Source organism: Garra rufa, chromosome 8 (genome assembly GCF_049309525.1).
Source record: "Garra rufa chromosome 8, GarRuf1.0, whole genome shotgun sequence".
Taxonomy (NCBI): Eukaryota; Metazoa; Chordata; class Actinopteri; order Cypriniformes; family Cyprinidae; genus Garra; species Garra rufa.
This window is the reverse complement of record NC_133368.1, coordinates 4,390,612-4,413,474: the sequence shown is the minus strand read 5'-3', so window position 1 is coordinate 4,413,474 and position 22,863 is coordinate 4,390,612. Positions and strand designations below refer to the sequence as shown.

The 22,863-nt window shown below is 35.4% G+C and overlaps 1 protein-coding gene across 1 annotated transcript in view; it reads left to right on the top strand.

Annotated features, from left to right (window-relative positions):
* Window positions 1–1,930: 1,930 nt before the first annotated feature.
* Window positions 1,931–22,863, top strand: part of itgav (integrin, alpha V) — a 43,219-nt gene continuing 22,286 nt past the window's right edge. Inside the window, exons 1-11 of the mRNA XM_073845231.1 lie at window positions 1,931–2,400; window positions 4,047–4,183; window positions 6,861–6,952; window positions 11,591–11,705; window positions 12,030–12,091; window positions 13,300–13,345; window positions 16,324–16,446; window positions 16,676–16,720; window positions 18,013–18,056; window positions 18,166–18,222; window positions 18,756–18,808. Of these exons, the coding sequence (XP_073701332.1) occupies window positions 2,234–2,400; window positions 4,047–4,183; window positions 6,861–6,952; window positions 11,591–11,705; window positions 12,030–12,091; window positions 13,300–13,345; window positions 16,324–16,446; window positions 16,676–16,720; window positions 18,013–18,056; window positions 18,166–18,222; window positions 18,756–18,808 (941 nt within the window). The 5' untranslated portion in view covers window positions 1,931–2,233. The remainder of the gene's footprint in view (window positions 2,401–4,046; window positions 4,184–6,860; window positions 6,953–11,590; window positions 11,706–12,029; window positions 12,092–13,299; window positions 13,346–16,323; window positions 16,447–16,675; window positions 16,721–18,012; window positions 18,057–18,165; window positions 18,223–18,755; window positions 18,809–22,863) is intronic.

Below are 22,863 nucleotides of genomic sequence, written 5' to 3'. Positions count from 1 at the left end.
CTGATTGGTCAATAGTGCAATCCATTGTGTTGTGTGTATAGTGGACTGTTTTTTTTCTTTGCAGAAGCTTTAAGATTACACACAGTTAAGATTGTAAAATAATTTCAACACTCAATGTTTAATTTACATGTATTTATTTGTTTAGTAGGGATCATGTACAGTCATCCAGTCATTATCTCAGCTAAGGTCTTCATCTGGAGCGTATAATGACCGTCTGGCTGGCATCTGACTGTTAGCAGGCAAAAATAGAGTAGTTCCTAGACTCTCCTCCATTTCCATTGGTACAAAGCCAGTGTCAACACATTTTAAACCCAGCATTCTTCTGTTGTCAGTGGCCAAGGCTGATAGTTCTTATTATCAAATAGAGTATGAAGAAATCATGCTTCTTGTATGATAATAACCCTGTGTACCATTTAGAATACTTTTATTTAACATGGACTCATCAAACTGATCAAAACAAAGTAAAGACATTCACAGTGTTGCAAAACATTTGTATTTCAAATGCTGTCTTTTGAACTGTCTGCTTATCAAATAAATCCACAAATATATGAAACATTGCTAATAATGAAAAAAGCACGTGACACTGAAGATTGAAGTAATGAATGCTGAAATAAATTATTATTATAATTAATTATTATTAATAAGTTATTAATACAATTTTAAAATATATAATATATTAAATTTATTAAAATAGAAAACAATTATTTTAAACTATATTAATGTTTCACAATATTTTAAGTATATTGCTGTTTTATTAAATAAAGACTGCCTTGGTGAGACTTCTTAAAAACATTAAATGATAGTGTGCTTCTGAATATACAAACAAGATTATAGACAAAGCCTTTTTGATAAATTAGATCATGACGTTTTCTACAAAACAAAACTACAAAACATTTGGTCTGTATGGCATTTTGTTTAACTTTTACACATTTTCTAGTTCTAGTAAGTCATTCCAATTAAAGCCAAATAAAGCCTCAAACATTAAAATAGGGCTACCAATGACTGAAAAATGACAATCATACAGTAAGCCTACTGTATTGTTTTTTGTTTTTAATTATTCTGACACTCTGCCATGTATCACATGGTCCCAAAAGCCCCTTTGACCACACGCATGACTGGTCAGCTCTAAAACAAAAGTGACTTTGTTCCCTTGAGAGTGAGAATGCCGTTTATCTTCCAATTTGCAACTGGTGCCTTTTATTTCCTCAGGAAACACAATCTTTTCAAAGCTTTTACTCTATGATGTTGCACAAAACATCAGTTTTTTTCTACATACAGTTAAATTAACAGTATGTTGTGTCTTTATCTCCCAGTGTCTTTATGTCCCAATGTCAGAATCTCTGAGGGATCCCAAGGGGATTTACAGACTGCATTCTTGGAGATGTGCTTCACCAGTTTGTTCAAAGTCATGAATCACTGACAAGCCCATATATGAATAACATTTCCTCAAGCTCTGAACAGTCATTTGTAATGGTCACAGTTATCTGGACCTTGTAGATAAAGTGTGGCTCGATTAGCTTTCTTTCTTTTTTTTTTTTTGGCAACTGTTATTTTTGTTGTGTATATATAGAGAGATTTTAATAATTAAATCGTTTTTATATATATATATATTTTTAAATATTTCTGACATTACGTGAAGTTTCAGTTTAAATAATAAATTCACGTTTGTTTGTTGACTTAATACAGATAAAATATAAAATCGAGCCTTTCGTGACACAAGGTGGCGCAGTTTCACTAGTTCCACATAAATCAAAAAGACCTCATGAAACAACAAAATCCTCCTACGTGGAATCACAGTGGTTTAGTGGCATTTAAAATGTTCACTCATGCCCATTTAAGTCATTCAGGCGATGCCCGCTTGTAAAAGCTGCGGAAGTTTCTGGTGACGTCAGCGTGACGTTTCAGTAGGCTGGTTTATTTTATTTTCACTTCCTGTACAGTGGGACATCCCGCGGCTCCATCTGAGCAGGACCACATCAGTCCTGTGTGTCCTACTTTCAGACTTTTGCTTCCATTTCACTGGTCAGGCTGGAAACGGATGCGGTTTATTGCAGCGGCCCGCCTGCAGTAATGCAACGGACATCTCCGCGGAGTTGTTAGTGTGAGCGTTGCGGTGACTTTTGTTATTATGGAGTGCGGAGTCAGTGGCGATCAAATGTGCTGCTGATCCCAGAAGTCCACCCACAAACAGCGCGATCTCCATCTACTCTTTTACCCTACAGAGATACACAACATGGGCAAACATCTCATCTGCTGTCGGATTTGGGCTCTAGTAGCTCTTTTCTACTGCGAACTGGCACTTTCTTTTAATCTGGACAGTAGCAAACCCACAGTTTTCGCTGGACCTCCAGGAAGTTACTTTGGATTTTCCGTGACTTTCTTCAATCCTGATAACAAACAGTGAGTAGATGAAGTTGTATTTGTAAACCTAGTGAGCTTTCTTCTTTGTATGTCATAAAGGCCTGCTGCGTTTTGTTTTTGGAGAAAGATGCTTGATTCTCCTTAAATTTACACGAGAATTCTGAAAGATAACGTTCATTAACAAATTTAACAATGTTGAAAAAGTGGAAGAACAGTCTTTTGTGAAATGGTTGTATGGTTTTACACAGCGTTATTGTACTACTGTTATGTGAAAGCTATGTATACATGTTCAGAACATGTTAAACTGAATTAACTTGTAGATTTTATTGTAATTTAGTGGAAATGTTTACCATATATACGTCGTTGTTGACTTGCAGGTAAACAATAGACCGTTTCTATGTTTACTTTGATTTGCATTATTTTTTTTTTGTTCTTTCATTAACCTAGTTTTAGAAACCATTACATTATGTAATATTACATTTTATGTTGTTTATAACAATATATATAACATAGAGAGAAAGAGAGTACACAATAATCCTGTTCAGAACTATGATAAAAAAGTATGTTGTCAGATTACATTTGCATGTGCTGTCAGAAGTATACATTTGCAATTGTTGTTACTAACAACAATTTTCATCATGGTAACATATCACAATTTCTTACATATTTATTTATACAATTTAATAATAGTAATACATAATATTTATAATATATAGTAAAAAAATATTCAGTGTTATGCCATTAAAATGTCAGTTTTCCTTGTTTGAACTTCAGGTGGTGTATATGGAATATTATTACGTTTTCGTGTACATTAACAGTCAAACAGTCTCTTCTGCTCACCAAGCCTGCATTTATTTGATCCAAAGTACAGCAAAAACAATATATATTTATTTATATATTTTTACTATTTAAAATAACTCTTTTCTATTTGAATATATTTTAAAATCTAATATATTCCTGTGATCAAAGCTACATTTTCAGCATCATTACTCCAGTTTTCATTGTCACATGATCCTTCAGATATCATTCTAATAGGCTGATTTGCTGTCCAAGTAAAAAAAAAAAAAAAATTACCATTACTGTTATCAATATTTAAAACAGTTGAGTAATTTTTTTTAGGATTGTTTGAATAGAAATATCTAAAGATCAGCATTTATCTGAAATAATTTATCTGTGTAACATTATACACTATACCATTCAAAAGCTTAGAGTCAGTATAATTTTGGGTATGAATGGGAAAGAAGTTATAGAAATGAATACTTTTGTTTAGCAAGGATGCTTTAAATTGATCAAAAGTGATGATAAACCCATTTATAATGTTACAAATGATTTCTATTTCTATTTCTAAACTTTATTCATCAAAGAAACCTGACAAAAATTCTACTCCGCTGTTTTTCCAACATAATAATAATAAAGCAAACCAGAATGTTAGAATGATTTCTGAAGAGTAATGTGACTGGAGTATGATGCAAAAATTCACAAGAATAAATGACATTTTAAAATGTATTCAAACAGAAAGGAGTTATTTTAAATGTTCAAAATGTTACTGTTTTTGCTGTACTTTGAATCAAATAAATGCAGGCCTGATGAGCAGAAGAGACTTCTGTAAAAAACATAAAAACTTTTGACTGTCAGTGTATGTGTTCAACCAAAGCATTAAAACGTGTTTTACCCTGTGATTCCAGGTTAAACATACTGGTTGGTGCACCCAGGGCAAACACATCTGATCAAACCCCATCAACAGTCACTGAGAGGGGTGCTGTCTTCAGCTGTCCCTGGCACAAAAGTGGCTCATGCACACAGATTCAGTTCGACAGCACTGGTAAGACACAGCACTGTGTTTTCAGCCATCATAGTGTAGCTTTGCTCCACCATGCTGTTATTTAAAGCTTCTTTTGTCTGTCTATTGATTCACATTGCATGCTAGAGTTATTAAAGGGCCTTCTGAGTAGCCTGTGGCTTTTTAATGATTTATTGGGTCATATATCAGCTTTGCTCTAAATATTTTCAATAGGTGGAGGGAAAATAACAGGAGAGGGAGTCTGGGATCCTTTCAAGGCTCATCTAGGATTGTACGATTGTTGTTACAGAATGTTTTGAAATCACATGCTTGGCAATGACTTGCAACAGAGTAGGGGTTTTCTTTACCATTCACAAAATTCATGTGCTGGCCTACTAACTAGTTTGTTAGATGCACAGAGTCTTCACATTAACAGGACTTTGTTCAGCCTTACATTGCTCTGAAGTGAATATAGGCACCAGCTTTTTTGTGCCAGATCTAATTGGCATTCAGTGATGGTTATAAACTGGTCTGGCCTGATTTACCCTGCCAGCCAAGCTGGATTGCTACAAGAGGAACTAGCAGACAAACAAAAAAGGTCTTTAGTTGGATTATCTCATTATGCATAGAGTTCTCACCAACAACTGAACTACTCCTCTCTGTTTGCCTTTCTCAATTCCCTTCACCCTTAAAGAAATTCTTGGAAAAGGAACCATATATAGACCTAGTGTAGATTTGGATGCTGTGCACCCATGATAGAGTAAGCAGACAAGTTTGGAGTATGTAATGATATACACTACCTGCCAAAGTTTTTGGACAGCAAGATTTTACTATTTAAAAAAAAACAGTTTTCTATTTAAATATATTTTTAAATGTAATTTATTCCTGTGATTTCAAAGTTGAATTTATAGCTTCATTACTCCAGTCACATAATCCTTCAGAAATCATTCTAATATTCTGATTTGCTGCTCAAAAACATTTATTATTATTATTATTATTATTATTATTATTATTTATTACTATGTTAAAAACAGCTGAGTAGAATTGTTTCAGGTATCTTTGATGAATAGAAAGTTCAGAAGAACAGCATTTGTCTGAAATAGAAATGTTTTGTAACATTATTAATGTCTTTATTATCACTTTTGATCAATTTAAAGCATCCTTGCTAAATAAAAGTATTAATTTCTGTTTTTTTTCCACAAAAAGAAATTATACTGACTCCATGCTTTTGAATGGCATAGTGTATAATGTCACAAGTTTTTTTTTTATTTCAGATAAATGCAGATCTTTTCATCATTCTATTCATCAAAGAATCCTAAAAAATGTACTCAAAGCAAGTATCTATTCTTATTTTTTGGTGAACTTTTCTTTAAAAGTATTTGTGGAGCAACCATATTTTCCACTAACGTTCAAGATAATTTATTTAACAATTAATTTTTGTTTTGTTTTCTTTTCTTTTTTTTTCTTTCCATGCATTTACTGCAGTAGAGTAGTACTTTTATTTCTTACTTAACACTCACTATTGCCTGAAACAAGCTGAAACATTCTTCTGTTAGGTAACTACCAGAGCATATCTGTGTCCTGACATGTTTTTTTGTGTGAATGATGTGAATTTACAACAGTGGTCTGTGTGCTGGCTGACCTGCTGACTGTTTGAGGAGCTGGAAAAGTCTAGATTAGAGAGAAATGTCAGAAGTATGAGATGGAAAACACAGTGTATGGAACAACACTCATGCTGAGCTGTTACAGCATGGTTACACAACTGTGTTTCCACTGGGCTGCTGTACCATCAACTCCTCTTTTGTGTTGTTTGGCAATAATTAAGTGCTTAATTCTAGTAAAGCCTGGGTGTTGCTGACCGGCTATTTAGCTGTGTTGACCATAAGAAACACAGGGAAATTCCCAGCTCAGTAGCACAGACAGATGAACAGCTGGGGCGTCCTGAGACTGAGATTGTGGTTGAGATGAACCAAGGCTGCAGGGAGGGAATATCTTTTTGGGTGTGTGTATATGTGTGTGTATAAGGATCACAGCAGTACTAGGAAAAGCTTTAACTGAAAAGTATAGTTGTAAAAGTTTACAGATGTGTTAATTTTGAACCCTAGAGTAAATATTACAGAACTAAAGAATGTTTTAATGATTAGAATGATGCCAGAATGATGTTGTAATGAACAAATCATTGACCTTTCTGCAGAAGCACTGTGTCTGTTTATGATGTTAACTTGATTATGATTACAGTTATGATTACGATTTTAGTAGTATCAGCTTCATAACATGTTTTAGCATTTTTAAATCCGTAATTACATACATTTCCCTCAAAAATGTTTCCCTCTGGGCCTGCTTTTATTTTTAGTGTCGCTACAAGTTCAATGCGCTTGTTAACAGCAGGAAAGGTTAGGTTTAATTCTAACATGCCATGAATAGATTCAGCTGTCAGTATTCTTGACCTTGGATTGAACTTCAGATGGTGTGGTAATGAAGAAGATGAGAGAATGTGACATAGCAACTCAACTTTTGAGCTCTCATGCTTGTCATATCAGAACTTTTGAAATTAGCTGGAATTAGAGGAATTTAGTGATGGGAAGAGCAGTGTAGTCATCTACAAAGGAAATGATGACAAACTGGTGATTCTGATTAACTGACCTAATTTATATTTCTGTCCCTCCTTCCATATCTCCTCCTTTTTTATTCTCCCTTCCCTTGTTGCTTTCTATCACAGATGATAGGCAGAATGCCAATGGACAGCAAATGGAGTTTAAGTCAAATCAATGGTTTGGAGCCACCGTGCGTTCCTCTGGGGACCATATTCTGGTAAGTCTGTCTGTGGAGTGTGTGAAAGTTGCTCTGAAATAAGATTGTACAGAGCTCAACAAGAAACCTGCTGCAACACATCACATTTTTTTTATGGACAGTAAAAATATTTTATTACCCAAACAGTTTTATATGCATTGGAAAGCCCAGATTAAAGAATAAGTTCTCTTCCAGAAAAAAAAATTCCTGATAATTTACTCACGCCCATGTCATACAAGATGTTCATGACTTTTATACCTTCAGCCGAAAAGAAATGAAGGTTTTTGAGGAAAACATTCCTGGATTTTTCTCCATATAGTGGACTTCATTGGAGATCGATGGGTTGAAGATCCAAGTAAAAAGATTGGTCATTTTCTACAAAAAACATAAAATTTATACGCTTTTTAACCACAAGTGCTCATCTTGCACTAGCTCGACCTCACACATTGTTATTACGCACGTGTGACGTAGGCGGAAGTAAGTCAAACGCCCTTTCCAAAAAAAGTAAAACGACGATGTTGGACGATTTTGAAGTTAGAAGAGAAAATGCGATGGAGTTTTTCGCTCTACCCTACTTTTTTTAACTGAAGTACACCGACAAAGAACTAACCAACATGATTATCTTTGAAGACGCACATCACAGAGCAAATGCAAGACAAGAATTTGTGGTTAAAGTATATAAAAAAAATACTTTTTTTTGTTTGTTTTTTTAAAGGTCCCATATTGTACACATTTCTGGAGGTTTATTTTAGTTGTTGATGTCCTTAAGAATATATATTTGCGGTATAAGTGCCAAAATCCATCTCAATGTATTTTTACAGCTCCTTTTTTAGGAGCTCTGTCAAAAACAGGTCGATTTTGGCCCATCTAATTAATATTCATGAGCCTCTCTTCTGATTGGCCTGTTGTTTTCTGAGTGACGCACACCCAGGCCAATCACAGGTAACTACGGTCATGTATGCTTTAGCCGAGCCCAGAGCCATAGAGAGAGCCTTGCCTGCTGATACTCAACAGGATATTTCAGAATGATCATTAATGTTTATTCTTTTTCAAACACCGAATGCAGTAAGCTACATAACTGTTGCTTTAGTAAAGCCCCTTTCACAATGCGCGCTGATTCTGGAAAATTAAAAAATGAACAGCTACTTTAAGCAGGCTGTGTGCAGTTTACTGTGGATTGACTGTTTTGAAACTCATATGGTAGTTACATAGCCCCTAGACCTCAGTTATCATGAAAAAAGCCAGGCAATTTCGATTTTGACAATATGGGACCTTTAAGAAAATGACTGATCGTTTCGCTAGATAAGACCTTTCGTGGGAGCTGGGATCGTGTAGAGCCTTTTGAAGCTGCGTTGAAACTGCAACTTGAACCTTCAACCCACTGATCCCTATTGTAAACTATATCCAGAAAAAATCCTGGAATGTTTTCCTTACAAAACCTTAATAGGTTGTTTGCAATCACGTAATTCTGATGACGCACGAAATGCAGCTGAAGGGCGGGAAGTGATTTTTGTCTATAGGATTCACTGGCAGAAACACAAAATGCCTTAAAATGTTTGAAGTTGTAAATGGAAATCTGTCAAACCAAGAAATTTCATTTCATATCGTGTATGTATGAAAATTTGCTGTTCGTAAGGAGGAGAAGGCAAGAAATTGACTGAAAAACGCAGCGAAAAGTGGCTTGTAAACCTGTGTCTGTGTTCAGGAGGAGAGTCAGATAATGCTTGTGTGTGCGAATGGTTAATGAAAGATAATAATATAAAGATAAAAAGAAATATGTAAATAGAATACAGGGTGAGACGGTGAGAATTCACTCAATGCTAAATGTCACACGTAGACACAATGTAAATAAGATATTATATTTGCCGCTGATTACAACTCAACTGAACCTTGTGAGACTGGGATAAATTGAAGTGACAGCTTTTTAGTGACTATATGGAAGTGCTATTTACTCACTTTTTTAGGCTAAAATCAGTTGAAAATGTAAAAAAAAAAAAAGTTTCACTTTACATGCTGATAACAGGTCCAAGAGCCAAAAGTCTATTACAGCAGTAGTTTCAGGAGTGTCATATATCCTGCATCCTTCATATAAATGTGGGAATCACTTTCGAAATAGTTTGTTTGCAATCAGACTTAGTTGCTTAGCTTATATCCAGCGCCTCGAACGCAGGCAACTATTTCAATTCAGTTGAAAAATCACTCCTCTTCATAACATAAGGATCACATCCAACATATGTTGTGATTTTCTGTTTGTATATTCTGTTGTAATAGTGCATAAACCAGTACAGTACAGATTTCCTCCATTTCATCCGTTCTGCTTTTTCAGTCACGCACATAAAGTGAAACTTTTATTCAAATTCTGAACTGATTATAGCCTAGAAAGCTATCAAATGGCACTTCCATATAGTCACTAAAAAGCTGTCACTCACTTTAATTTATTGCAATCTCACAATGTTCCGTTATAATCAATGAAGCTCTCAAAACTACAAATATACATTGTTTACGTGTGGCGTTTAGCATTGAGCATTGAGTGAATTCTCACTTTCTTACCCTGTATCTATTCATAAATGTCTTGATTAATATCTTAACATATTATTATATCTGTTCTTAACCATTTGCACACACAAGCATTTTCCAACTCTCCCCCTGACCACAGACGGAGGTTTACAAGCCACTTTTTCCTGCGCTTTTCATTCAATTTCTTGCTTTTTGCCTCTTATGAACAGCAAATTTTCATACATGATAAAAGCTCCTTGTGGTTTCCTGGTTTGACCGATTTGAGCATCTATAAACAAAGGACAAAACATAGGCATTTTGAGTTTCTGCTAGTGATTCCTATGGAGAAAAATCACTTCCTGCCCTCCAGCTGTATGTGCAAACAACCTATTTCTTTTTGACTGAAGAGAGAAAGAATCATGGATGACATGGGGGTGAGTAAATTATCAGGACATTTTTATTCTGGAAGTGAACTACTTTTAAAGAATATCGGAATTACAGTTGAAGTCAAAAGTTTACATACACCTTGCAGACTCGCAAAATGTTAATTCTATGATATTGAGTTGATCCCAACTGAGGGATTCATACCCTGATCTTCAAATTCTTAATGCATTGTGTTTCCTTCTGAAGCATCAGTGAGCATTTGAACCTTCTGTAATAGTTGCATATGAGTCTCTCAGTTGTCCTCAGTGTGAAAAGATGGATCTCAAAATCATACAGTCATTGTTGGAAAAGAATTTGTGGGAACCCATGAGCAACTGTAACTAAACAAAAGAAAAAAAAAACAGCTGTAGATCATTCAGGTAACAACACGGTCTTAAAGGAACCGTATGTAGGATTGTGGCCAAAACTGGTACTGCAATCACTTTCAAAATACTGTAGAACGGTGTATCCCCTCCCCATCCCCCCTGACTCGAGGTTGCCAGCTAAGCTGCAGGATCCAGCAGGAACGTAGGCTGCTACAAGGAGCTTCCAATGGCAAGTGACGAGTCCTACACAGTATTTTTTTTTCTTCTGTTAATTATGTTTATGCTTCACGAGAGATGTTTTGCGAAGTAATTATGTATCGCAAAAATTTACTAATGGCGATTAGCTAACTACTTCGTAAAGATGTACTGTAATACCACATTTCAGTCGGAACATAGATTGTTTTCATACCCTGCTAGTGGTGCGATATAACGCTTTTTATGAATGCATTTAGCACGGGTGACCGTTTACGGAAGCAAAGTTAGCCAAACAGATGAATCTTACCTGTCCAGGAGAAAATTAGCAACGATGGCGTCTGTCTTCAAATTCTTCTCCGTTTTCAGCCGTCTGCATCTTTCAAAGGCATCTCCTAAACAAATCCTTGTTTTATTTCGGACTTTGTCACGACGTATTTCAGATTCATAACGAGGCTTTTAGGTTTCGTAACGTTACACATGTGTTATCCGATACGTTCGTAGCTGCAGCTGAGCTGGAACCCGGAGGACGAAACTCTACTGACTTTGTGATTAGTCGATAGCTGGAGGGTGGAGCCTCAGACCAAAACACAAAACGACAACAATAACATCAGTCGTGGGCTGCAACTGTCACTTTTAAATGAGAATATCCTAGCCGGACCACTGTTGTCAGTGATATAAGTATTTGAAATGAACATGATTTCTTAATGTCTAGTGACATGTCAGGGCCATTTTATGATTAACTGAAATAAATTTCTTACACACAGTTCCTTTAAGAAGTGTATGTGTATGTAAACTTTTGAACAGGGTCATTTTTTATTATTTTCTCTTGTGGACTATATGTAAACATCTTTTATGTAAAATCTTATTTAGGTCAGTACTAAATCAAAAAAATAACTTTTTGTGTGTATGATCCCTTATATTTTGATTTAAAATATTTAACATTTTACTGCAAGGTGTATGTATACTTTTGACTTCAACTGTATGTAGTCTTCATTGTAATGTTGTGAGAAGCTGTTACCTCTTTCATCTTTCAGTGCTAAAATGGCACTTAAAAATAAAAAAGATTTAAAGGAAGTTGCAAAAATATTTGCCGTAAGATATTTTTCAACATGCAGTTTGGAATAACTGGGCTTGATGTGCTCAACGCAGCACAATTTTCAGAAAGAACATGATTACCACTCATGTGCTGATCTGCACATCTCTTTTTTTTTTTTTTCAGGCATGTGCTCCTCTCTACCAGTGGAGCACGTATGGATTGTCAGAGAGAGAGCCTGTTGGGACATGTTACCTGAAGAAAGGCAATAACATTGTGGAATATTCACCCTGCCGCTCTAGTACGTACATGATCACAGCCCTTTACCTCAGGCTTTGCTTCTCTTGCCCTTATTGGGTCATATCTAGTAGCCTCCCTCCAGTCTTAACTAAGATTTATGGGATATCTTACTTGTGCATCATCTTCTAATCACTCATGGTTTTTACGACATGTTTGAGTTAATAAGTTTGCCAGACAATGTGCTAGTTGTCTCATGGTTATGACAGTTCCTCTGTCTGAAGTTTGCCTTCCTTTTTCTTACCTCTCCTTCATGTTGAGACTTCCTTAAAATGATTTTGCTGGTTGTGTATATATGAATAACTTGGAATATTTTTTTTCCCATCAGACTCAAACTCACCTGAGGGGCAAGGATTTTGTCAAGCAGGTTTCAGTGCTGACTTTGTGAAGGTATTCAATTTTCAAAGAAATCTGCCGCCTTATGTGTTTATTTTTTATTTGTTACATTTTATAGAAATTTTAACACAAAAAAGTATTAGGACACTTGATGCCTGATTTTCATTACACCAGAATTATATAGAAATATAGAAACAGTTCATATCAAGCCCCTATTATGTTTTTTTTTTTAATGAAATAAATGTTTTTTACATACTTTTTTTTTTAGTTATTTAGATACTTTCATACAATGTAATTGAGTGTAACAATATTATATATAATCTGTTTTATTTTTTTCAAATCTGTTTAATTTATTTTCCCCAAATTCCAGTTTTTCAGATTTTTCTGGAATCTGTTTTTTATTTTTTATTTTATTTTACTAGACTCTGTTTTAATGGTTAAATTAAAAAAAATCAATCAAAAAGCGTGTCTAATTAATTAAGATCATGAAATTTACACAATTTAACAGCTATTTATTAAAAGTTTAACAAAAATGACTTTTTTAGGGCCCTATTAAATGCCCCCCCCGCCCCTAAAATTCTGTGTTTTCCATTTATTATTTCCGGATTTCATTTAAATGGTTTAATTAAATGGTAATATTGTTTTAATAATAGATTTGATTAAAGTATTTATTATTAGTTTATTTTATTTATTTATTTTCAAAAATACTGTATTGCATTTTTCTAGTAAATACATTCTGGTAAATAATTTTTCTGATAAATATTCCTTAAAAAATAAAATTATAATAATTTTATTATTTGTAGTAGTACTATTATTACATAAGGTAATATTTCTGTCACAATTTCTTCAAGTTAAACCAAACTTTTTTTTTTGATGGGTTGCTGTGAAGACCTGTTTCTGTTTGCATGTGATATGATAAACGTTTTACTCAAAAGAAAAGGTAAAATGCTCATGAAGTGACTCTCAGAGCAGTTGTAGAGATTGTTTATGTGTTCATGTGTAACAATAGTATATATACCAAAAAATCTTGTCAGGCATATTTAAAACAAAAATCATTAGATGACATTAAAAGATCGCACAATGCAACCCCCCAAAACTAATTAATTGTAATTATAAATCTTTACCAAACCACTAGATTTGACCAAACACTAAAATTTGACATCTCATTTTGGATATATAGCCGCTTTTACCCTGTTGTATATGCCTATTCTTGCTCAAACTTGTAGTGAATGTACCAAAACATGTTTTTATGTCGCTTTCAGAAGAACCGGGTTGTTATTGGAGGACCAGGAAGCTTTTATTGGCAAGGTAAACTGATTTATCTCATTATCCCTCTGTGATTTTGACACTGAAAAGCATAATGGAAAAAAGGGAAACAACAATGTGCTCTGTCAGGGTTTTTGCAGACTCAGAGAATGTCTGCTGTGACTTCAGATATACTGTAGCATTCACACAAAACAGGCCAATGAATGTTTGCACCACGTTGGCAAAACATATTTAAATGTACAAATGTGTCTTTGGTCCCCGCCTGTCAGAGAAATGCTGCTCGGAGGAGAAGGAGCTATGTTTTTGAGTCAATAAATAATGCAGAATTAGATGCTGTCTCTGTCACTGAAGATGCGTCTGAACGTTTTTGAGTTGCGCTGTGGTTGTTTACCGAATCGCAGTTCTGTTATGACCTCATAGGGTGGGGTCACGGTAGGAACCGTGCCCAGAAATGGCATTTAATCTTTCATGAATTTCATGACCTGCAGTGATCATTTTTAAAGGTTCATTTTAAAAGCTTTCTAATAGCCTTTTGTTTAACTTTGTTTAGTTTTTCTGCTGAGTCTCTCTCTTTCCTGCTGGTATGATAATTATACACCCTGCTGAGAGTAAAATGCTTTCAGAAAAGTGAATGTGATTGTGTGATTGATAGTAACTTAAGGTAACCTTGGTAAATGCTTTATTTTGACCTGTTTACATCTGTTCATGAATTCCTGCATTTTGTCTCATTAGCTAAATTATTTTGCTATAAAAAGGCAACACAATTAATGTGGGGGACGTTTGGGAATTGTACTGATAACTCTGTAATTTAAAATAATCTTAAATTATTTAAAAATGAAATGAAAATACATAAAATATTTTGGCAGTAGATTTAAATGAACAGACTGAAGGAACTGATTTGATTAAAATTTATTCTAATAGTTTTTTTTTTTTTACTGTTAAGAGTAAAATGTTTCCAGAAATACCTTGGATAGGCTTAAAATAAGTCTTTATTTTAGTGTGCATACATTTGTTTAAAAATGACTTGGAACATTACTTAAATGAAACAAATTAATGTACTTTTTTCTGAAAATTTTTTGCTGCTTTTTTTAATGGTGCATTTAAATAAACAGACTGAAGAAACTTAGCCGCTGAAATAAATTCGATTTCAATAAGAGATCATTTGAAGGGAGTGTTTGATTATTGCATCAGCTCGCTCTGTTGTAAAACTTTGTGTTACATCTCTTCCTGTAAAAGAATAATTGCTTGCTTCTCAAAAAGCTACTGTTTTAAAAGACCTGAGCTCCTGTTACACTACTGAAAAAATAAGTTAATCATTTAATAATTTACTTCCTAACAGAGAGACTAGATTAGTGTAGTTAAGATTAAAGACCATAAGAACAACCAAAGGCAGGTTGTACACCTTATTTGTAATAACATTACATAATTGAGGAGGATGTGACTCTTTAGAAATTTTGTTCAGCGTGTTTTTACTTGTAAGTAACATGTACATGTCTGCACATATTGACACTGCATCTTTCTGGCCTGCTGAACATTACATGCAGGTTGAAGAAATCTCTATGGCATGTAGACCCCTATGAAATCTGTTTTATTTAAAAAAAAAAAAAAAAATTAATTCTGTTTGTTTTCTACAAATTCCAGTTTTTATTCAGATTTTTCTGGATTCTGTTTTTTCATTTTCAATTTTTCTAGACTCTGTTTTAATGGTTAAATTAAAAAAAATATGAATCATAAGCATGTCTAATTAATTAAGAATTTATTAAAAGTTGAACAAAACTTACATTTTTAGGGCCCTGTGAAATGTTTTTTCCCCCTCAAATTCTGTTTTCCATTAATTTCATTTCATTTTAATGGTTACATTAAATGGTAAAAAAATGTTTTAATAATAGATTAGATAAAAAAAAAAATATTATTAGTTTATTTTATTTATTTATTTTCAGAAATGCTGTGTTGCGTATTTATCCTTTTTTCTAGTAAATAATATTTCTGGTAAATATTCTTCGGTAAATAATGTTTTAATAGGCAAGGCAAGGCAAGTTTATTTATATAGCACATTTCATACACAGTGGTAATTCAAAGTGCTGTACATAAGAGGAATTAAAATCATAATATAAAAAGCATAAAAGTGAATAATAATAATCACAAGAACATTTAAAATGATTTTAAAAAAATGATTTAAAATTAATTAAAACAGTAAAAACGATTATACATAAAATAATGCACTCTGTTCGGACGTAGCACAGTGCTCATTCAATAAATGCACAACTAAACAGATGAGTTTTAAGTCTGCATTTAAATGTGGCTAATATATTAGCACATCTGATCTCTTCTGGAAGCTGATTCCAACTGCGGGCGGCATAATAGCAAAAAGCGGATTCCCCTTGTTTTGTGTGAACCCTTGATGTTACTAACTGACTCGATCCTAGTGATCTGAGTTGTCTGTTGGGTTTGGGTACTATTATTACATTAGGTACTATTTCTGTCACAGTTTCTTCAAGTTAAACCAAACTTTTTTTTGATGGTTGCTGTAAAGACTTGTTTGTGCTTGCATATGATATGATGATAGTTTTACTCAAAAGAAAAGTTCAAATGCTCATGAAGTGACTCTCAGAGAAGTCCTAGAGATTGCTTATGTGTTCATGTGTCATATTGAGGTGACAGAGGCTCAAAACACTGGGAGCATCAGGCATGCTTCAGTATGTGTGTAGTAAGCGAAACTGCGTCTGCGCCATTCATTCACACAGAGACACGCAGAACATGAAGTGCTCATATTTGAATAGTCTTTTGCAGCTTAATATTCACAGACACTAGTCCATATCACATTTTGATTTAAGTGTGTACTGACCTACTTTTGATTTATTCATCAGAATTTGGCAAATTCTGTGACATTTCACACATTATACAGTAAATTTCAGTTTATGACTGGATTTCGTGTTTACCGCAACGTGGGAATCATAGGGCCCTACCCCGGCACACTTCATTTCATATGTGTGTTTCTTAACAGTTTTTACTCTTTCTAGGTCAGCTGATCTCAGATGACATCACTGAGGTCATCAGCAGATACAACAAGGAGTTTTTTACTCCTTACGGTAACCAGTTATCAACCAAGTCAGCCGGGGCTCAGTATGATGACAGTTATTTGGGTAAGCCTGTTTGCGACTTTGCGTCTTTTGTTTTGATGTCTCTCAAAGTTGTAATTTTGCTTTGTGGTGTTGCACTGTTACCTGGAAATCAGCAGTAGAGCTCACTGTAATGTTGGGTTACATATGTAATGAATGTTTGGGTGCTTTGTGTTGCAGTGATCAGAATGTACGACGTGAACAATCGCCAGTACAGTGCAGATTTTTATGTCTTCCTTTGATTTGGTCTTAGGTTACTCAGTGGCTGTTGGTGATTTTAACGACGATGGTGAAGATGGTAAGATATTTAAATTATTTTAGTGTGTTTGATATTTTGTAGATGATAAATAGTTTTTTTTTTAAAGAAATTAATGCTTTTATTCAGCAAGAACTCATTCAATTGATGGTTAAGACTTTAATGTTACAGAATATCACTATTTCAAATAAATGCTGTTCTTTTGAACGTTCTTTCAGCAAAGAATCTTTGTTCTTTTCAACATTGAAAATTATAATAAATTGAGCACCAGATCAGTATATTATGATTTCTGAAGGATTTTTCGAAAAACGTAAGTGTTATAGACCCCAAATATTTGAACAGTAGTGTAATTTTAAAGGGATGGTTCGGAGTAGAATTGACTTCATTGCTATGCACTCCGAAGCCCATCTAAATACCCCATCCGAAGTTTTTTTTACCTTAGTCGAACATTTATGGAGATATTAGAGTTTTTCGAATTGCTTGTTACAGGAGTGAATGGTACATGTGATGTATCTCGTAAATTGCACCACTAAACGTGCAAGTAATCTTACCAAACTTGTACAGTAGTGTAAATAGGTTATGTACTCACAAAACGCTGCATCAGAACATTTGTAAGTCCACCATGAGTGTTTTAAAAACACGTTTTAGCCGATCCCTACTAGTCGAAAAAACTACAAGTCGACGTCACTTCCCTGGTTTGAAAAAAGCACGTAAAAGTCCTCCTACTACATCTGTGTGCATGTCAACTTGTAGGAGGACTTTTACGTGCTTTTTTCAAACCAGGGAAGTGACGTCGACGTGTCGCCATTTGTAGTTTTTGAGACTAGTAGTTCTCGGCTAAAACGTGTTTTTAAAACACTCATGGTGGACTTACAAATGTTCTGATGCAGCGTTTTGTGAGTACATAACCTATTTACACTACTGTACAAGTTTGGTAAGATTACTTGCACGTTTAGTGGTGCAATTTACGAGATACATCACATGTACCATTCACCCCTGTAACAAGCAATTCGAAAAACTCTAATATCTCCATAAATGTTTGACTAAGGTAAAAAAAACTTCGCATGGGGTATTTACATGGGCTTCGGAGTGCATAGCAATGAAGTCAATTCTACTCCGAACCATCCCTTTAAGCAGCCCACAACCACAAGTTGTCAGTGGCTTGTTTTAACTGGTCTTTACTGACTTGCTCTAAATACCAGCCCCATAGTATTGCAAACTGAAGTAGTGCATTATGGGAATTGCTTAAATCTGCATTGGGATCAAGAAACTTCACTGCTGAATGAAAAGCATTGTTGTGTCCAACTCATTTCTAATACTTCCTGCCTTTCTAGATTATGTCACAGGAGTTCCTAGAGGGGAGAAGGCTCTTGGTTATGTGAGTTTCATACTATTTTTGGTCAGGAATCTGTTGAGAACCCATAAAAGTGATGCAACCCTGCTTGAAACAGCCTGCATTATATCTCTGTCTGGTTTTGTCTTTTTAGGTCAACATTTTCAATGGGAAGAACATGGAATCTATGTATAATTTCACAGGCACACAGGTGAGCATTACAAAAAATGTTTACACCTCTTGTTATTACATGATGTGTGTTAAAGGACAGGATAAAAGCATATATGAGCAGTCTTGCCTGTGAGGTCACATGACATGCCCATGCTTGTGGTCATGGCACAGTTATGTTCAACATTTGTTTACGAGCGGCGAGTTCACGTCCTGAATCTACTCCCACATCTGGAAACTATTGACAGCAGTGTCGCCAACACATGAGAGCGAGAGGAGAAAAGAGGATGAGGTGTGGAGTCAATAGACTTGTGTTTTAGGCTGATTGTGATTGCTGCAGTGATAATTCATCAACAGTTAATCACAGCACAAGATTAACAGAGATTTATGAGTCTACAGGCTCAAAAACTGAATCTTGATATTCTGTAGACACCACCAATACCAGTGATAGTAATGATTTATTATTAATATTATGTTATAATGTTTAGTGTTTAGTCTACATGTTTACAGTGTTTAGTCTAATGCTCTAGTCGAGTCATGTGTAAGTTGTTTTTTTTTTTCCTCTGTCCACCTTAGATGGCTGCTTACTTCGGTCATTCTGTAGCAGCTGTTGACATCAATAATGACAAGTAAGTGATGCCTTACACTCACATGCTGTTGGATGTTTTTTGATGAATTTTCTTCTAAATGTTTGACAGTCTTTTCCTTCTGCATTTTCTACACTGCATTCATGCACTAATGGATACTTTAAATCAGTGGTTCACAACTGGCAGGGTGTGGCCTAGGTGTAGCTAGAAGGAATACAGCTATGGCCGGAAGTGATGCAAAATCTCACTGTATGGACAGGAAGAAAGTGAGAGATAAAATAAAACAAAAATAAATTAAATGGACAGTAAAGATGACAACTAGCAAACATATGCCAGTGTTGTGGCAAAGTTTGAACCAAAACAGTTTGGAACTGACCGTGAAGAGGTCAACTAGCGAACTAGGTTTGACAAAACTTGCATCACTTCCAGCTATAGCTGTATCTTTTCTAGTCACAACCATGCTGCCCTGATTATAGGTCAATATTATGTTCAAAGTGTAATTTCCGAATTCAGTATTTGTGAGCTCACTCATTAAACTGGCCTTTAGGAAATCAGGTTCACAGACCTAAAGGGATACTTTAGTCACAAATTAAAATTATTATCCCCTCTGAACAAAACCCATTTTTTTTAAATATCTTCTTTTGTGTTAGATGAACAGTCCCTTTAAGGGCAAACAGAATAATATCAAATACAGAACAAATACAAATACAGTTTTGAGCTTGGACATGAGTGAAATCTGCATTGGAAACGTCTATGCCCTCGTGCAAACCTCCCAATTGCATGAATTTTTTTTTTTTTTTTTTTTTTGTCATTTTATTTCAAATATGCAAGAAACATGTCAACAAGACAGCAACAAAACAACGATCTTCCTATATATATATTCTTTTCCTTTCTTTTTTTCTTAGCATATTTGAAAAGGAGTGGGAAGAAGTTTCCACTTTTTTAATCCCACCCCCTCTCACTAAACCATACAGTTAAAGGAAAATAAGTTACTAGTTAGTATTTACTAGAGCTGAAGTATATACAAACATATACACCCACATACACACAAACATATACACAGATATATACATATACCTATATATGCACATAAACACACACACATATACATACACATCTTTATATATGCAAATATACATACACCTATACATAATACATACAAATTCCCATATATACATACAAGTCCATATGCCCTATTCACAAGCCTTCATCCATAAATGCTCAAACAGCACAAGCATGGACATACATAGATGCACAAACATCCACAACATCTCCACCTTACCACCCAATTTCATCCTTATACTGCTGGAAAACCATCTGTTTATACCTTTTTTTGAACTGGTTCATGTTTGGACATTGCTTTAACTCCACATTCAAACTGTTCCATAGCCTCACCCCACAAATTGATAAGCTGATACCTTTTATAGTTGTTCTGTTTCTAAGCCTTTTGAAATTAAATTGTCCCCTTAAAGTATAATGCCCCTCTTTTAAATCAAATAATTGTTGAATATTCCCTGGAAGCTTATTACTTTTAACCTTATGCATTATTTGTAAAATTGTTATTGAATTGTTATTGAAATGAATTGAATTCTTCCCTGAAATTACATTTTTAATATACATTTTGATTGTTCTTGCACAAATAAGCAAATTACAGAGAAGTTTTAAGTTCTGGTTTAATCTGGGGGTGCAAAAAAAAAATCTAAATATTTAGAAAATCACCTTCAAAGTTGTCCAAGTAAAGTTCTTAGCAATGCATATTAGTAATCAAATTACGTTTTAATACACCTTTGGTAGAAAATTTACAAAATATCTTCATGGAACATGGAAATGATCTTTACTTAATATCTTAATTTTTAGCATAAAAGAAAAATCAATAATTTTGACCCATACAATGATATTGTTAGCTATTTCTACAAATATACCCGTAGGACTTATGGCTGGTTTTGTGGTCGAGGGTCACATATAATATAAGCAGCACTTCCTCAGTCCCACTATTACTAGTACCAAATATCCATTGAATTTTCTTGGCAACATACGGAAGTTAATGGCCTTTCTTACCTGGCGTATGATGTTTAGATATTGTTGCTGTTACTGCAAGACCGTCTTCTACCAGGAGCATCAGGTCAATCTGCTGTTGTCCAGAACCAGGTGGTTTGTCTTCGTCTGGCATCTCAGCGGAGACCTGTCCACTATGGGTGACCCTAGCAGTAGTTGTGAAGTACCAGTGGCGTAGCTCTCAGCATCACTGATGCACACAAGCCCTCACAGCACGTCAAGCTGCAAACCATGTGAGGGACCCTAACCTAACCGAACCTAACCAAACTGTTTTAAACAATCGCATATCAACCGGCCACTGAAAACATCCTAACAACCAAGTAACAATGCATGAGAAACCAAACAGAGGAGTCCAGCAACTGCAATGCAACACGCTAACAACCGCACAGAAAACCTTGGCTAAACTAAAACATCCCGACAACCACGTTAGAACACCAGAGGACCACAAATCAATGCACTGACAATCACCAAAAATATCGGAACAACAACACAGCAATGTGATGATAACTTACTCTATAACTATGTACAATATGTATTAGGGCTGTCCCCGAATAGTCGAAGATTCGATGCATCGATATGCGGAGCCTGATTCGACCACCGATCTCACAGTCGAATCTTCGCGGGTGAAACGAGCATCATACCATTTTGCCAATATGGGGGTGCTCAATGTCTAATTGCACACAGAACTACTGGTTTTGTACGGTTATATTAAGTTATATACAGCCTTTGATTATGATAATGCAGTAAAAACAAAAGTGAAAAGAAAGAAGCGTTCAATAAATATTTTTAACGTGTTTGTGAATAAATCCAACCACCCCTGTGACTAATTTAATTTTCACTTTCCCTGATGCATGACGAGATGAGGACCATCTTGACGGCAGGGATGGCGGCGATCACACCGAACGCGTTTTTGCAGTTGGAGGCGCCTCTTTTGAATGGTTTTCTGTTGGCAGTGAGCGTTCTGCACCCTGTTTTCGCCGCCTGCTGCGCCTCGCGTTTTGCAGGAGCGCTCTGAGCGCCTGAAGTTGAAAAAAAAAAATCAACTCTGAGCGGAAAAACGCCCAACGTCATTCGCGTTCTTTTCCATTTTCCAATCGAATGAATGGAGAGGCGGGCCTTCTGTTGTGATGGCGAAAGTTTACCGTTGCTTAAAAAGTCCGGAGACTCCAAGAAATGGAGGAGAAACCTTTGGTGTCTATCGTGGGTAACCCGGAGCTGTATTATTTAGGGTTTCTGCTAATATGACAGTTTACTTAAAGGTTGTATCAGCGATTTCTAGGCTGAAAAACAAAGTGTCAATTTCAGCTGATCTTTCTTCACGATCCGCTCGCTGCCTGCCCCATAAATTGTCTGTGAAAAAACCGCGTCTCTCTGGTCAGCCTAGGGTCCGAGATATGCCAAAAAAACAATCGGCGCTATCAACAATAACCACAGATAACCAAACAGTGTTCCAACCAATCAGCGTCAGGGGTTTGGTGTTGTGGACTTTCCTACTGGTGCAGGGATGTGAGGGAGGCGGAGCGAAAGTCCACAACACCAAACCCCTGACGCTGATTGGTTGGAACACTGTTTGTTTTTCTGTGTAAAGGTTGGTAGTGCCGATTGTTTTTTTGGCATATCTCGGACCCTAGGCTGACCAGAGAGACGCGGTTTTTTCACAGACAATTTATGGGGCAGGCAGCGAGCGGATCCTGAAAAAAGGTCAGCTGAATTTGACACTTTATTTTTAGGCTAGAAATCGCTGATACAGCCTTTAACAGCAAAAAACTAAGATTTTAGAGCGCTCGCGCTATAATCCTTTGAATTGACTGACAGGACAGCTGTTTTGGTCGTTGCTTAGCAACATAAAAAAACCGCAGCACACTGCTCTTTCATTAAAAGTCACCAAAAAAGGCAGTGCTGTGCGCCTCGCGTTTTTAGAACTAAAAGACGCGTTCTGTGTTTTTATTTAAACCTAAATAAGTTTGTCTGTCAGTTGGCAGGCAGTTTTGGTCGCTTATAAAATAAAATAAAAATAGTTTTACCCTCCTGCTGACTATAGT